General features: G+C 40.9%; 1 protein-coding gene across 13 annotated transcripts in view; it reads left to right on the top strand.

The window, feature by feature from the left end:
* The window catches only part of LOC138741441 (homeobox-containing protein 1-like), a 54,686-nt gene that overhangs the window by 1,420 nt on the left and 35,272 nt on the right, over positions 1-17,994 (top strand). For 9 of the 13 annotated variants that reach the window (XR_011343500.1, XR_011343501.1, XM_069895549.1 and 6 more), the window contains exon 2: positions 12,387-12,477. The exons of 2 other annotated variants lie outside the window; for them this stretch is intronic. Coding sequence is in view for 9 of the 11 variants with exons in the window: in XM_069895549.1 (XP_069751650.1) it covers positions 12,474-12,477 (4 nt within the window). In the remaining 2 variants the exon portion in view is untranslated. Of the gene's footprint in view, positions 1-9,517; positions 9,832-10,959; positions 11,251-12,386; positions 12,478-17,994 lie in introns of those variants that run through there. 2 more of the 13 variants (XM_069895545.1, XM_069895546.1) reach the window with 2 other exon arrangements.

The raw sequence follows: 17,994 nt of genomic DNA, 5'->3' as shown, positions 1-17,994 counted from the left end.
TTGTTGACGTTCATAATCAAACTGCCAAAGGTAATTAAATAATCGAAATGGAGGGCTTATAACTCCCTTTTGCGAACTACATTGAGTAATTTCTAACAAGGAATGTTAGAAAATTGACAGGGGAATCTCTCTCTGACTGTCGTGCAATTTGACAGGTTAGGGAACCACATGGAGCAGTCTGGGTTGGGATACAGGATTTGTGTGCATTGTCCAATGGATGACAGAAGACAAAAGATAGTCCACAAGATTAAATATCCAATTGGCAATTACAGTCAGGGTGAAATTCTTTAATTGTATATTACCAGTGTGAATTTTAACTTCTGATTTTTGAATACCTATACTATAAGCAAAATTCTTAACAGATAAATTTTGCTGGGATAGTTTTCCAAGCTGTTGTATCCTGTAGAGTGAATAAAGCCATTTAAAACAAAAACCTATTTGTAAAGTACTGACTGATATTTTGTAGGAACATAGTTAAGACTAATGAGTATATATTGTTGAATTGCTGTTATCAGCTCATATGGTAACCACAAAAGCTCAAGTTCATTCCTTAAACATCTCCTTAAAGTTTGGCTAAAGAGGTAGATTTTTTTGTCTCTCATTTGTCGGGATCAAATTTTGTTTGATAAACAGTTCTGGAAATTTAATAGGATGTTTAACTCTATTAAACATGTAATTTAAATTGTAATATGTAGAAGCTGCTGCATTTCTAGCCAAAGTATCAGGTGTTCAATTTAACGCAATTTAGGATTGAAAATGGAAGAGATAATTTCTGAACATAATTTCAAAGTACTAATAAACTGAAAGATCATCCCTAATGGTCTCTTTCCTCAGTTGTAATTATTGATTTATTTGTAGACCTAGAAGTGTATTGCAAAGTTATAACCAAATTAAGCAGAGAATATTTGCATCAGAAGTTACTGATTTGTTCCTTTCAGAAATGGCATGGAATATTGTCCATGGAAATTAGTCTCAATAAATAAATAAATAGATAGATACATCGTGCATGTATAGGAATTTTTTAGAAAAAAGATCAGAAGTATTTTCAAATATCTATCATTTGCACTGTGCAGTTGCAAGTGGTCCAGAGAAAGGTTGTTTGTAGTTTAGAGAACTTGGGTTCTGTTCTGGGTAATATTTTGGGATTTGGAGACATTCAAATATATGCCTCATGACTAATACAATTCTTAAAATTCTGTGGAAATTTTTAGGAGACAGTTCAGTCATTGGCATCTTGTTCATGATTGAAGGGGTGATGGGAAGTTGGCAATCAAATAAGTGGAAGATATATGTATAGACCATAAAATGCAACAGTCCATTATCAGATCTGCTCTATGATAGATACTGATCAAAAGGAAGTTGATAAAGTAGTGCAAGGAAATGGCACTTTTTTGTTCCAAGGCGCATCTTGTAGATTAGTATTAAAAACAAGTTTGGAGAATTGTAGAATCCTGCTGACTAATAATCTAACTGACAGTTTCAGCCTCATGCTACCTGCTAGCATCAGGTGTCACAGTCTTGCTTCTGATTGATCTATGCCGAGACATTTAAGATTCTGCCATTGATACAACCACCAAAAGCACCGATTTTCTGATTGCAATTTTATTTGATTTGCAATGTGCAAATTTGCTGTCATTTTCCAGGTGGCACATTTAGTGTGATGGTTCATGCAACGTTGCTACAGCATCAGCAAACGTCTGTCAGGCGTTTGTACATTCTTCCCGTGTCTGCGTGGGTTTTCTCCGGGTGCTCTGGTTTCCTCTCACCCTTCAAAACGTACAAAGGTTGTAGGTCAATTGGGTGGCAAAGGCTCAAGGGCCAAAAGGGCCTGTTACTGTATTGTATGTCTCAATTTAAATTTAAAAATATATTTGCTATTGTCTTTAATTGGTTGATGGAGCACCTGACTTGAAGCTTAAAAGTAACTGTTTAAAAAAAAAACAACTTTTCTTTTCCTTTTTGGAGTCTGTGAAGAAAATTCACAGCAGTTGATGCAATTAGTTATGCAGTCGTAGATGTTTTTGGCCTTGCATCTCCATAGAATGTCTACATCAAACTGTAGCACCTCCCAGCATGAAATATAATCATTGTGATGCTTTGAATAAGATTTGTTAAAACGTCACTATTGTATTCATCAGATGGCCTGCTATCATATCCTTCTGTTGGATGTGCCCTGCTACATAATAAATTGATGTACTTTGTGGTTAATGGAATACCTCTGGGGTGAATGTTGAGCACCCCTGATGAAGATTGACCTAACTTTTTTCTTTCCATCAGCTTCTCGCTCTGCAAGAAGACATGTATTAATTACCACAAGGATGTGCAGTGCAGTATTATTGTTATATTACAAATTAAAACCAGTGCCACAACAGTTACACTCAAGGCACTTGATGAACTAAGTGACAACAACAATAAATATTGTTGAAATAGCTGGAAAATGTTGGTTAGATACAGAAACATAGCTTTTAAAATCAGTTTGTGAGCCTACATATCTGAGTTTCCAACTGAAAACTGCTCACAGATCCAATAGAAATAAGCCTTGCATACGCAGTGCTGCATGCTATGCCCTTAAAAGTTAAATAATTGAGATGATTGGCTTTTGCATTACCTGGAATTGTATACAGTTATACAATTATACTGTTATACTGTATGATATATTGCCCCCTTTTCTGATAAGTCAGACCCAAACGTTGAGATCACCAACTGGAAAGCTTCTGACTTGTATTGGTAAATGACAACTTGATACTTGAAAGCCAACAACCTGGTAAAGATTTTTTTGAACATTCTGCTTAAGAGTATTAACTTCTTACTTTAAAATTTTGTAGTGTATATTTTCTCTTTCTTTGGTATCAATGTAATTACTAAAACATTTGCAGTCTGGGTAGACTGAAGAACTGATTCAAGGTCTAAGATCTGCTTTGTGTGGGAAAGTCGAGTCCAAAAAAAGGGAAGGTTTATTTCATTCATTCTACTCCATCCATTAGGAATGTGGTGCAGAACTGGATTAGTTCTTGCTTTAGTTAATATGCACACTTTTTGAATAGCAAAAGTTTGCTTCTGATGAATCTGAAATAAAAACAGAAAATACTGGAAATACTCAGAAGGTAAGGCAGCAGAAGCTATGTTGGCATTTCAAATCAATGACTTTTAATTGATCTGCTGCAAAAAGTTTGTGTTTGGATGCATAAGATGTGTCGAAAATAGGGGTAGGAATAGGGTATTGGTCCCTTTGAGCTTGCTCCATCATTTAATGCAATGTGTCTAGTTCTCTATCTCAAACCATATTCTCTGTTGTGCAAAAGTTAAGTAGGACATTCACAAATCTGATAGAAATAAGCCTTGCACACACAGTGCTCCACATAACATACTTTATTGTTAAGTGACAAGTGGTACTTATCTCGGAAATGCACCTGAGCCCTTTTAACTTTTGCCCCCATTCCAATCAGTCCACAGCATCAGTTGTTACCCAACATGTGGTGAGACCAAATCCAAGATACCTCACCGCTAGAGTGTGCTAATTCTTTTATACCATAGATTCTCAAGGTGGGGCGTTCACCCCACTGGTGGGGCATGGGTCTTAAGAATATTTTAGTGGGGCGTAGGAATATTTTGGGAAATAATTTAAAAAGTTGGTTTGAAAAAATAAACTCATTATGTTAATGTGAAAGATGTGACTTGGCAACACTGTTAACACAATTGTGGTAACTTCCAAGTAAAATCACATTGTTCTTTTTATTTTCATAACTTTTTTTTTGCTCTTCCAATGTTTCTCTTGTAGCAGTAGCTATGAGGGGGAAATGAGAACAGAGACTACTCATTGGGGTCAGTTTCATTTCCAATGGTTTATTTGATAAAGCCCATGCTGTGCGTTATAAAGTGGTCATCAAGTCCCGCCTCTGCATTGGTGGTGATGTGACAATGCAGCCGAGTGCGCACGCGCGGCCCTTCTGCCCATAAGGGAAACAAAACCCAACGGGGCCATCTTGACTCTGCTGCCACGGCCGTGACAAACATGGAGCCAGTTCGCCTGCATTGCGAGGTGCACCGCCACACAACCCCCCGCCAAGGACTGGCTCTAGTGTCCCGTTGCCCTTTGGCGCTGTGGGGTCACGCCTTTAGGCGGTCGCCCCTGGCGTTTGGGCTGTGCTGGTACAATATGCTGGCTGAAGTCCATATGTGCTAGTTTCAGTCTGTCTGCTGTGAACAGTTCCTCCCTACCCCCAATGTCCAGTGTGAAAGTTTTGCCAGAGTTACGCAGGACCTTGTACAGGCCTTCATAACATCGTTGGAGGGGGGCAGAATGTGGGCTGCGGTGGATGAATACAAAGCCTGCGGTTGATAAGTCTTTGGGGATGGACGCAGGCCGGGGTCCATGGTGTGAGGGTGGTGGGGGAGGGGGGCTGCAAATGAGGCTAACCTGTCCCATAGGTCCTGTAATGATGGTTTTCCCTTGGTACCTGAATCTCGGGATGGTGGGAAGAATTCGCTTGGCAGGGTTAGTGGGGCACCATAAACCAATTCCGCTGAGGATGCCTGTAAATCCTCTTTAGGTGTCATTCTGATGTCCAGAAGAACCCAGGGAAGCTCGACCACCCAAATGGGGGAATTTAAACGGGCCATGAAGGCTGACTTCATGTGGTGGTGGAAACGCTCCACAAGTTCGTTGGACTATGGGAGGTGCAGCTTGATGCCCAGGAGCATTGAGAGCTGTGTCCACAGTGCTAACGTAAACTGCGCCCCTCTGTCGGTGGTTATGTGGGCTGGTACCCCAAACCTCGCGATCCAATGTGTGAGCAGTGCCCTGGTGCAGGAATCAGATGAGGTGTCATTTAAAGTAATGGTCTTCGGTCATCTCGTGGTGTGGTCTATTACCGTGAAGAGGTACTGGGTGCCTCGGGAGATGGGCAGAGGGTTCACGATGTCGACATGTATATGTTCGAACCGTCTCTTCGGAGGATCAAACTTGTTTACCGGAATCTTGACATGACAGTGGACTTTGGATGCCTGACACTGGGTGCCATCTGCGCAACTTGTTTTCTTAGGCCGTGCCACAAGAACCTCTCTGCTACCATATGGGTTGTAGTTTTTATGGACAGGTGTGCGAGGTCATGAACAGCCTTGAAAAGTTGTTACCTCCATTGCTGTGGCACTACCGAACGCAGTGCGCCAGTGGAGACATCACACAGAAGTGTGTTGGGGCTGTTCAGCAGACTGAAGTTTTTGAAGTGGAGGCCGGTGATGGCTGTGCGGAAGGCCTGTGTCTCCTCATCCTCTTTTTGGACCTGCACCAGCTGAGCGTAGTCCAGCCTGATGGAAAAGGACTGGATGGCAGGTCAGGAGAGTGTGTTGGCCACGACATTGTCCTTGCCAGAGAGGTAGTGGTGAACTCAGATATATAGGATAGGTGGCATTGTTGGTGTGCTGACCAGGGGTCCTTGGCCATGGCGAAGGCGTGGGTGAGGGGCTTGTGGTCCATAAAAACCGTGAACAGCCTGCCCTCCAGGAAATACCAAAAGTGTCTGATAGCCAGGTAGAGTGCCAGGAGCTCCCTGTCGAACATGCTGTATTTAAGTTCGGGGGGGGGGGGGCGCAGGTGGCAGCTAAAAAAGGCCAGCGGACTCCACTGACCTTCAAAGGATTGCTCAAGGGCGCCCCCAATGGCCATTGCAGTTGAGTGCTGTAGATACATCCGATCTGGGATAAACCAGCAAGGTGGCGCTGGCCGGGGCATTCTTCGTCGTGGTGAAAGCTGTGTCGGCCTCCTCCATCAACGCTAGGGTTTTGCTTTTGGCTGATATCTTGGCAAACAGTGGTCTCATGATGCTAGCTGCCCATGGGATGAATCGGTTAGAGAAGTTAACCATTCCCATGAATTCTTGGAGGCCTTTGAGGATGTTGGGGCTGGTGAACTGGCTGTGAGCTTCTCTGCTAATGGTGCTGCCCCGTTCGCGGTGATAGTGTGGCCCAAGAACTGCACGGAATCTTTCCCGAATTGGCACTTCACCACATTGATCGTGAGTCCAAACTCTAACAGGTGAGTGAAAAGACACCGGAGATGATCCTTGTTTTCCCCATGGTCCTTGCTTGTGATGAGTATGTCATCCAAGTAGATAAACACGAAGTCCAAGTCTCTGCCCACTGTAACCATCAAGCGCTGAAAGGTTTGCACTGCATTCTTGAGACCAGGAGGCATGCAGAGGAATTTGAAAAGTCCGAAGGGAGTCATAATGGCCGTCTTGTCAATGTCGTCCAGGTGGACTGGAATTTGATGATAGCCACGCACCAAATCGACTTTGGAGAACAACTTCGCACTGTGAAGTCCTGTATATGTGGGACCGGGTTGTGGTTGGGTGTGGTGGAGTCATTAAGGCAGCAGTAATCTACAGGGCTGCCAACCGCCTGAGGACTTGGGGATCATGTGTAGTGGGGACGCCCACGGACTGTCGGACCTGCGGACTATGCCCAACTCTTGCAACTGGGAAAATTCCTCTTTGGCCAACTGCAGTTTGTCTGGGGGAAGTCTCCTGGCTTTGGCGTGGAGCGGCGGCCCCAGGGTCAGTATGTGGTGTAGCATCTCGTGCTGTGGCATGGTGGAAGTGAATTGCAGCCTGAGGATAGCCGGGAATTCATCCAGGATGCGGCTATACTCGTCCTTAGGGGTTGCAGGCGACAGTAGCTTTGAGTTGGACAGTATGGAAAGTCTGGGCATGCACTAGGCACTTGGCTTTACATCCACCAGTAGGCTGTGCACCCGAAGGAAATCAGCATTGAGGAGTGATATGCCCACCACGGCTGGTGTGAAATTCCACCGGAACTTCTCGTTCCCAAGCTGTATTTGCATGTTGTGCGTGTCGAAGGTTTTGACAGTGGTGTTGTTTGCCACCCGGAGTGTGGGGCCTCGTGGACATGTTCGTGTCTCCAGTGCGGTTGATGGGATGACACTAAGTTTAGCACCCATGTCTACCAGGAACCGTTGGCCACTAATCTTATCGGTAACATGCAGAAGACTATTGATGTGGCCAGCCGCTGTGGAAATGAACAGGGGTGCCTGCATTTTCATGCCTGTGCCCCCCAGCATTGGTGATAAAAATACCAGTTAGTGCTTGGTGCCTCTGCCGGCTTGCTGGGGCGTGATTGGGGTTGGGGCGCAACACCTGGTTCATCATGGACTTGTTTTCATGTTTTGTGCGCCAAAGGACATCTGCTCTGGCCATGACGGCCAGAGAAATCCTCATCTGCTAACAGCAGCTGTATGTCATCTGGCATCTGCTCCAGGAAAGCCTACTCAAACATGAGGCATGGCTTGTGGCCCTTTGCCAGCGCGAGCAAATCATCCATGAGGGTGGGTGGTATTCTGTCTCCTAGGCCGTCTAGGTGCAGGAGTCTGGCAGCGCGCTGGCCTGGACAGGCCAAAAGTACTTAAGGGGAGCTTCTTGAGAGCTGGGTATTTACCTTCCTCTTGGGGGGAGAGGGGGTGGTACGCGGCTGCGCTGCCGCGGCCATGACAAACACGGAGCCCATTTGCCTGCGTCGCGATGTATGCCACCACACTGTTGTTTCTCCGTTGTTTCTATTTTACCTGTTGTTATCCTTGGTTAACATTATAATTATATTTTTTCTGACCTGTCTTATTATCATCCATTCCAAATTATCTCATTGGCGATGAGGATTCCAAATCCTTTACTTTTTCAGTTCAGTAGTGAGTAAGACCTGTATCTATCTGTATGTATCTTTGTGCACTAGCATATCGATGGGGGTGGGGTCTGCCCCAAGCGCCACCCTGAAGGGGGGGGCACCAAAATAGGGAACCCTGTAAATAAAGCATGAGGCTAGCGCAGTTTTGATCCACTCTCTGCATGAAAAAATGTCAGAAAGAGCGCTAGTTTTTTTTTTCTTCATTTTTTTCTAGGGTCAGTATTCTTCCTTTCATTTGATCATTACTTTCATTACATTTTTCAGTTCTAAGACATAATTAAATATTGATTAATCTGTTTCAGGGAGCTCGTGCTGTTGTATTAATCTGTTTCAGGGAGCTTGCGCTGTTGTATATTCAAAATGAGCAAACCAAGCAAGCAAAAGGTTCATCAATATTCAGTGGAGTTCTTGGAAGTTTGGGTTTATACCTGCTGTACACCATGAACGTGCACCTTTTTGCCTATTATGCCAACAGACAAATGAATCAATGAAAGCAGGCCATCTTGAGGGTAAAACATCCTACCCATGTCAATTTGAAATTGGAATATTTAAAATCACCGAAAGAGAAGCTTGAAAATAGATCAAAAATCACTTCATTATTCACTGCGCAAACTGCAGCCCTGAATCGTACCCTTGAAGCTAGTTATGAAATTTCTCTGCTGATAGCAAAACATGGGAAGACCATACGATTGGGGAGGAACTGATTAAACCCGAAATATCATTGTTTCTCAAAACAATTCTGCAAAAGGATGACAAAGATGTCTGAGCAATGCCATTGAGTAATAGTACTGTCTGCAACAGAATAGATGACGTGGGTCAAGATGTTGAAAACCAGCTTATTGAGAAGTTGAAATCACGAAAGTTCTCACTACAACTGGATGAATCTACTGTACAGGAGTGAGGCTCTGTTATTGGCATATGTGAGATATATTGATCAGGAAGAGTTTTCAACCAACCAATTTTCCCCTGCAACCGCTGCAACCGTGTCTGCCTGTCCCGCATCGGACTTGTCAGCCACAAACGAGCCTGCAGCTGACGTGGACATTTACCCCCTCCATAAATCTTCGTCCGCGAAGCCAAGCCAAAGAAGAAAAGAAGAAAGAAGAAACAACCACACTGCAGTTGATATCTACAGCAAGCTCAAAAAATTATTTGGATGAAAATGAAATATCAAAAGGAAATATTGTATCTTGTGTTGCAGATGGTGTACCTGCTATGATGGGTTAAAAAAAAATAGGGTGTTTAAAATAAATGGATGAAAATCCAAACATGTTGGTTGTGCCTTGTGTATCCTCTGAGAAAACTTAGTTGCCAAGAAAGTTTTCCATTCTACATAAGATGCTGCATTCTGTGATCAAGTATATCAATGCCATCAAAGCTAATGCCAAATGTAAGCGTCTGTTTAAGCAGTTTTGTGTTGATAAAAATGCAGAACATGTGAGATTATTGCTTCACACAGAAGTAAAGTGGTTGCCAAAGGAAACTGCTTCAAAAGGTTTATGGAACTGTTTGATCTCTTCAGCGAGTTTTTGAAGGACAAACCTGAAATGAAGCTCTTGTTTACAACAGATGGCAAATCTTATGTGAGTTACTTGATGGACATTTTTGAGAAATTAAGTACATTGAACAAGCAACTCCAAGTAACAAATATGACAAAGATAGGTGTATTCATGACACTTCCAGAATTATGCCAAAGGAATATTTGTGCAAGAAATTTCAGTTAATTCTATTGGTTGAATAAGTGTAAGGTAATAATGCTGCTACAAATGTCATTGATGACCATTTTAAAATGTTGGTTACCGACTTCAATGATGGATTTTGTGATTTAAAGGCAATGGATTTTCCCTCTTGGTTAACTCAGCCATTGCTGGTGGACTTAGCTGAAGTTATCTGAGCTGCAACATGATGAATCTGTGAAAACTCTGTTCAAAGTGATGTGGCTGTCTAACGAGATTGAAAAGAAATACCCACACTCAACTACTTTATCAAGGGAATTCTTTTCCATCGTCTTATTTAGTAGAATGTGATTTGCTACAAGCTAAGAGAATCTGACTGGAAATGACAAAACGTGGAGATTTAAGGTTGAAACTAACAAAACCAATCCTTCAAATCAAAAAAATCTGCAGCAGCGACGGGGTAAGGGTCCCACTGAAGTGGTGAAAATTGTTGAATGTGTGTTTGAGATGGTTGACATATTGAAGTAGTAGTTGAATATGAAATGTGTGTTCCGGTGTTTACCCGACCTTAATTGCATTGAAATACACTTGTAGTAAATGATTTAATTAAAACTTATTTTGAATATTATAACTTTTTTTTGCTCCTGGTGGGACGTACATTTTTTTGAAAAATTCAAGTGGGGCCTAGGACAAAAAAGGTTGAAAACCACTGTTTTATTACCCTGGTCACTTCTCTCTGCCCCTACCTGGGTTGATCCTTTGTCCAGTTTGGCCCATCCATTGACCACTGCAATGGACACTGCAACTCAGGATTGCAAGGGCAATACCTTAGTTACCTAGCACCCTGCTCACCCTTCCCCAGCACACACACCTTTGATCCCAAAAATTGTTTGTTGCATTCTTTGGCCACATTTTAGGATTTGAATTACAGACTCATGGTATTACAGACCCTTGGTATTTTTTGCATCTAGAATCCATTTCAAATTTACTCAGTAACTTTGCGTTGTGCCCCTCTGTATGTATCTTTGTGCACTAGCGTATTGATGGGGGTGGGGGGGGGGGGGCGAGGTGCCAGCCTGAGGTAGAGAATCTCTTCATCTCTGTCTTGAATAACTTGTCATATTTCCTGATATCAATCCCTGTTTCTGGACTTTTCATCCAGGAGAAACCCCCTTCCTGTCAGAGTCTTAAATTTCATAGTATAATTGAATGGATACATAGCAGAAGGAACCCATTTGACCCACCAACTCTCTTTTAAAGCAGTTCACTTGTTCCCAGCCAGTTCACCTTATCTTTTCACATTTTTTGACATGTTTACCCAACTCTCTCATGAAGAGCGTTAATGGACTGTCTTTGGCACATCTTCAGACAGTGCATTTCAGACTCCAAACACTTTGTATGTAAAATCAGTACTATGTGAATCACAAAGTATTAAACACATAACTCCACTCACTTTTGTTACTTTAACCCTTTAACAAAGATGATCCACTAATTTTTAATCTTATAACAATGTTAGCTTTCAAATTTACATTCAAATTGAAAATAGAGCCTTTAATCTCTTCAGAATAAGCATGGGTGAATTTTAAATTCCTATTATGGAAAAGCAGGACAGCCAATATCAATGATTCATAAATATCTGTTGCTCACTAACATAAAAAATTATTATAGCAATGAGAACTAAGTTTTTTGATGACTGATATTGTTTAAGCATTACCAAGGTAACTTTCGATAGACTGGTGCAGATATTTAACTGGTGCCAACCAATGAAATTGGTTCAAAGATAGAAATGTTCCTGCATCAATGAAATTGGAAGATCCCACAACTTCCTGAGTGAAAATTTCATGAGAAGCAAAATGTTTCCCCACAACAGAGAAAAATAGTAAGTTTTCTCAAAATCAATTTATATGGTTGTTGAAATGATCTTGGGAAACGGTTGAATATTCCCTCAATAAAAGCAGTAAATAAAATCAGAATCTGCCACAAATATTGAATATTAGGTTTGTCATTTTAATAACTGCTTGGATTTGCATAATAATTTTAATTTTAGTGTATTAAAATATCCTAAAATGCTTGCCACGTGGAATATGAACTTTGTCACATACATTTAGTGATAAAGTTGGGATTTAAAGAGGTAACTATGAAAGTGGACTGGTTTATTGGACAGTGACTACATATGCTGCATGTAGATTCTTTTTATATCTGTGTAGATTATTTTAGCAACTAAGTTTCAGTAAAATTACATAAACCACTAAGTACTGAAGGAACCAGTTGGTTGGTTGAATTGGTTCCACAATGTCATGTGGAAAGCAGTCCAAACCCAGTTATATTCTCAAACTTTGTAGTGAATATCTGTTCTGTGATAATTCATTCAAAATAAAAACAGAACTGTAAAATGGTTTTTTTGTTGTCTGTTTTGGTTTCTCATAGTTTGAAGACTGATATTAAAGAAAAATTACAAATTGGTGATGGGATTTGGATACTGATGAAACACTGGTTCATTAAATTGAAAATGTGTGCAGTTTGTTTTCCAATGTATTTTTTAAAAATGGAATATTAATTACAGCAGATATAAAATTGTTCAAAGAGTACTCACTAATTTTTTTTATATTAATAAGCCAGAAGGACACCAATAATGCCCTAATATCACAAGAATGTTGAAAACCACTAGTTAATTAGTAGAAATTTTATTGAATACATTTATCATTATCAGTTTACTGCAGAATTCTTTAAATAAATCTTAATTGGGACACTATGAATGGACTCTGTGTATGTTGTACCTTTGGTAAATTGCCTTTGGTAAATTACCAGAGTAGTTCCATTCTTTTCTGGATTTTCAATTAACAATTTATATTTATAAAAATATTGCTTAATGTGCAGTGGAAACTTGACTATCTGTGATATGTAATGCATACAAAATTTAGAAGTTCAGAAATTTACATGCAGTATCTATTCTTGTGACTTTCCATTCTTCGAACCCATAGACCTGATAAAACTCTTGCCCAATCTCAACTTTAGGGGAAATTATGAGTCTAAAATACTAAGAATGCCATGACTGAACACCTTAACGCTAGCCGATCAGAAGAACCAAGATGACAAGAGTTTATGGGCAAGTATCTTTTGAAAAGATTATCCCTGGGGAAAAAATACTGCAAAAATTTGATAAACTTAATATTTTCTTCCCTGGAATTTAGAAGTGTAGGAGGGAAGGTTTCAGATTCTTGGAACATTGGAACCGGTTCTGGGGCAGATGGGACTGGTACAAACAGGACGGTCTGCATCTGAGCAGGGACGGGACCAATGTTCTTGAGGGTTTGTTTGCTAACGCTGTTGGGGAAGGTTTAAACTAATGTGGCAGGGGAATGGGACCAAGTCCAGAGAGTCAAAGGGGTGTAAAATGAGAATAGAAGCAAAAGGTAGCAAGGTGAAAAGCATTAGTGGCAGGCAAGTAAAAAACGGGGGTGGGGGGGGGGGGGAGGAAATCAAAAAGAGCTATTTATTTACATAATGGTAAAAGGGGTAAGAGTGTGGCTGAAGAAAGGTTGAAGGCTTCGTGTCTCAATGCAAGGAGCATTTGTAATAAAGTGGACGAATTGAATGTGGAGATAGCTATTAATAACTATGATATAGTTGGGATCACAGAGACGTGGCTTCAGGGGGAACATGACTGGGAGCTCAACATTCAGGGTTACTCAACATTCAGGAGGGACAGACAGAATGGAAAAGGAGGTGGAGTAGCCTTGTTGGTTAGGGAAGAGGTGAATGCCATAGAAAGGAAGGACATCAGTGTAGAGGATGTGGAATCCATATGGGTAGAGCTGAGAAACACGAAGGGGCAGAAGACGCTAGTGGGAGTAGTGTACAGGCTGCCTAACAGTAGCAGTGAGGTTAGAGAAGGAGACATGAAGGAAATTGGTAGTGCATGCAACAAAGGGACGGCAGTTGTAATGGGTGACTTTAATCTACATGTTGATTGGGTGAACCAAATTGGTAAGGGTAAGGTTGAAGAGGATTTCTTAGAATATATGCGGGATTGTTTTCTAAATCAGCATGTTGAGGAACCGACAAAGGAACGAGCCATTCTAGACTGGGTATTGAGTAATGGAGAAGGGTTAATTAGCAATCCTGTTGGTGAGGAACCCCTTGGGCAAGAGTGACCACAATAGGGTGGAATTCTTCATTAGGATGGAATGTGACAGAGTTGATACGGATACAAAGGTTTTGAACTTGAAGAGGGGTAACTTTGATGGTATGAGATGTGAATTGGCTAAAATAGATTGACAAATGGTACTTAAAGGACTAATAGTAGAAATGCAATGGCAATTGTTTAAGGATAGCTTGGGGCAAGTGCAGAAAATGTACATCCCAGTTTGTACGAAGAATAAATCGAGGAGGGTAGCGCATCCGTGGCTAACAAGGGAGATCCGAGAGAGTGTAAAATCCAAAGAAGGAGCTTACAAATTAGCCAAAAAGAATAATATCCCTGATGATTGGGAGAAATTCAGAGTTCTGCAGAGGAGGACAAAAGGATTAATCAGGAAAGGTAAAAGGGATTATGAGAGGAAGCTGGCAGGGAACATAAAAATTACTGTAAAAGCTTTTATAGTTACATTAAGAGAAAAAGGTTAGTTAAGACAAATATGGGTCCGTTGCGGACAGAAACGGGTGAGTTGATCATGGGGAACAAGAGTATGGCAGACTGTTTGAATGAGTATTTTAGTTCTGTCTTCATCAAGGAAGACGTAACTAATCTACAGGAAATTATTGAGGATCAGGAATCTATTGTGACGGAGGGACTAAAGGAAATAATTGTAAGTCGAGAAGTTGTATTAGTTAAATTGCAGGGATTAAAGGAGGATAAATCCCCGGGGCCGGATAGTCTGCATCCGAGAGTGCTGAAGGAAGTAGCCCAGGAATAGTGGATGCATTCGTGATAATGTTTCAAACCTCTTTGGATAATGGATTAGTTCCTGAGGATTGGAGGGTGGCCAACGTAACCCCACTCTTTAAGAAGGGAGGGAGAGAGAAATCGGGAAACTACAGACCAGTTAGCCTGACATCGGTAGTGGGGAAGGTGCTAGAATCGGTTATTAAAGATGCAATTGCAGTACATTTGGAAAGTAGTGGTATTATCGCCCAGAGTCAGCATGGTTTTGTGAAGGGAAAATCATGTCTGACGAATCTAATAGAGTTTTTTGAGAATGTAACCAGTCAAGTGGATAGGGGAGAACCAGTGGATGTGGTATATCTGGACTTTAGTACCAGAACCAGGGGCCATAGTTTAAGTATAAGGGGGAAGTTTTTTAGGACTGAGATGAGGAAAAATTTCTTCTCAGAGAGTGGTAAATCTGTGGAATTCTTTGCCACATGAAGTAGTTGAGGCCGGTTCCCTGTCAATATTTTAGATATTACAATATTTTAGATTTGGCCTTTGTGGCCAAGGGGATTAGGAGGTATGGGGAGAAGGCAGGAACCGGATACTGATCAGCTATGATCATAATGAATGGGGGTGTAGGCTTGAAGGGCCAAATGGGCTACTCCTGCACCTATTTTCTATGTTTCTAAGATTAAGTGGTGATTCGATTTAAGTTTCAAGCTGTTATAGGGAATAGGATACAAAGATTAATCGTAGATGAGACCCAAGGACGAGGTCAGATAATCTGAAAATTTGAGCCAGACCTTTTGGAATGAAGGTCAGAAACCCTGTCATCACAGAGGTGCTAGGAGTTTGGAGAAACAATGAGAGGCAGCAGGTACTGAAATCTAGAGCCAAAAATCAAACTGTTGGAGAAACTCAGCCGATCATTTGCAATCTGTGGAGACAAAGGGATAGTCAATGTTTCAGGTCAAGACCCTGAATCAGGACTCAGGGTCACAACTGAAAACGTCAACAATCCATTTGACTTCACAGATGCTGCTTGGGCAACTGGGTTCCAACAGTAGTTTGATTTTATTAGGACTTTGGTCTTCTCATTTACATATCATAGTTGATGTAATTTTGAATTTTAAAATTAAGATAGATATATTTTTCATTAACCAAAGTAATTGAAGGAGTTAATATAAAGGTTGGAGTAAAATGTTGCTTCATGGATCAGTCCTGATCTTACAAAATGAATGGCAGCTATGATGGTGGTGGTGGGGGGGTGGGGAGGATGGGTGGAGAGATAGGGAAAATTGTTTACTTGTGTTATGTTACTCCTGTTTGTGAAAGTGACCCTGTGATCAGCTGCTATAATTGTAGTTCATTTTGATTTTTTTTAAAAAGGGCACCTGAATTGGGGAGGGATAGAAGATTTTTGGTATTGCAATTCACCTGTATGCTAATTATTAAGACTTCAAGGAAAAGAACCGAAAAGTAAATGGATAAACTTCTAGAATTGAGCTTTATCAATTAGCTCCCATTTCTGAGCAACACCAATGAAGCCACTAATCACTGTACTGGTGTGGCTGACATTAATTAAAATTCAAGTCCACAGAAATGGCTGCATGGCTATTTTTTATTTGTAAGCCATACTGGTGAATTTTATGATCCATTCTATGATCCATTCATTTGTGGAGGATAAGAAAGCAGAACCCAATGATGTCCTTACTTGATAACATAAAGTTCTCTTTGCGCCAAGTGATACTGGATAGTAATTAAGAAAGAGAATCATGGCCAACTCGTGCCCCTTCTTCATATGTGACTGATTCAAATTGTTATAATCACTTTTCATACCTTTTAATATTTGTTTTGTAATAAGATATCTCATTCCCTTTTTAAATTATTTGCAGCTTTCTCTTCAATAACTACACCAAAAACATTCACATTCAAAATGCCCCTTTGTTTTTATTTTGCTTTAAATTGTGGCATTTAATTTTCATCTTGGTAAGTAGCGATGCATATCTTATTGTAATTTTTAAAAATTTTAATTTCACTTGAAATTCTGATTTCATTTCCATTGACAGTCCCGATTTTTGAATTCTCTCCTCAGAACATAAACTTAAGATTTCAGATTTATTGTCAGAGTACATACAGGACATGACATCACATACAACTCTAAGATTCTTTTTACTGCAGGTGAGGTAGAATTACCACTTATTGGTAGGGCAAAAAAACTGTACTCAACGTACAAATGTAAACAAATAAAGAAATGTAAACTTAAATAGCTAATCTATACCACTCATCTTCTTTTGCCTTTCTTTGTTATAATCTTCATTGGTCATGAAAGCAACCTCATCAAGATTTTTACAATATGGTGAAAAAGCTGCAGATGCTAGGAATTTGAAATAAGAAAAGAAAATGCTGGAAACATTCAGCAGACAATGTAGTATCTGTTAAGTGAAAACCAGGTCAGGTCAAAGACCCTCTGATTTGACTTGATGCCATTTCTCTTTCCTTGTATGCTGCTTGTCATATTGAGTGTTTCCAGTAATACTTATGTTATTTAAGGTTTTTTCACAAGTTCCAGATTAGTTTCTCATTTTGTATTATGTACTTTCAAACCCTTACATCCAGTTCATTTTTCATTTTGAGTAGATTCATGACTTCTCGTCATCCAAGTTTACAAAATTCTCACTTCGTCCAAGTTACTTCCATTCTTATCCTTTCACTCTGCCCATTATTTCCCCCTCCCCAACCAGTCCCATCCTTCTCTGGTGCAATCATCTTCCACCCACATTTCCCCTGGATTCTTTCTCTTCAACCCTCCTCTCTGTAGATGCATCACTATCTACATGCTCCTGAATGCACTTAACAATTTTTACCCCATGCAATCCCCTAGCATTGAGGAAGTCCCAGTCAAAATTGGGCAGATTAAAGCCACCCATACAACAACTTGTTATACCCATAAACTGCACAATTTGTCTGCATATCTGTTCTCTTATCTCTAGGTGGCTATTGGGAGGACTATAGTATAACCCTATCTGAGTGATTGTACCTGTCTTATTTTTGATCCCTACTGCCTCAGTGGGTGTGCCATTCATTACTTCCTCTTTGAGTGCAATCCTCTCCCTGATTATTAATGCAATCTCTCCAACTCTTTATCTCCCTCTCTAATCTGTCTAAACCAATGAAACCCACGAATGTTGAGCTACCAGCCCTGTCCCTCTTGCAGCCGAGTCTCTGTAATGCCAACAATATCATAATTTGAAATACTGATCCAGACTCTAGGTCCCTATGCCTTATCCATAATGCTCCCTGTATTAAAATAAACACATTGCAGCTCATTGTGTTCATTTGCTTGTTCCTTCTTGTCCTACCTTATCATCCATCTTGTCTTGACTTATCATTACATCTGCTATCCCCTCGATTCCTCCACTTTTAGCGCACTACTCTGGTTCCTAAGTGGCACCAGTGAACTTTTCTGCGGAGCTATTGGTCCCCCTTCATTTTAGATATTTTTTTTTTCTTCTTTTTTTTTGGCTTGGCTTCGCGGACGAAGATTTATGGAGGGGGTAAAAAGTCCACGTCAGCTGCAGGCTCGTTTGTGGCTGACAAGTCCGATGCGGGACAGGCAGACACGATTGCAGCGGTTGCAAGGGAAAATTGGTTGGTTGGGGTTGGGTGTTGGGTTTTTCCTCCTTTGCCTTTTGTCAGTGAGGTGGGCTCTGCTGTCTTCTTCAAAGGAGGTTGCTGCCCGCCAAACTG

This window comes from Narcine bancroftii, chromosome 8 (genome assembly GCF_036971445.1).
Source record: "Narcine bancroftii isolate sNarBan1 chromosome 8, sNarBan1.hap1, whole genome shotgun sequence".
NCBI classification, from domain to species: domain Eukaryota; kingdom Metazoa; phylum Chordata; class Chondrichthyes; order Torpediniformes; family Narcinidae; genus Narcine; species Narcine bancroftii.
Note: the sequence above shows the minus strand (reverse complement) of the source record. Positions and strands in the feature narration are given on the sequence as shown.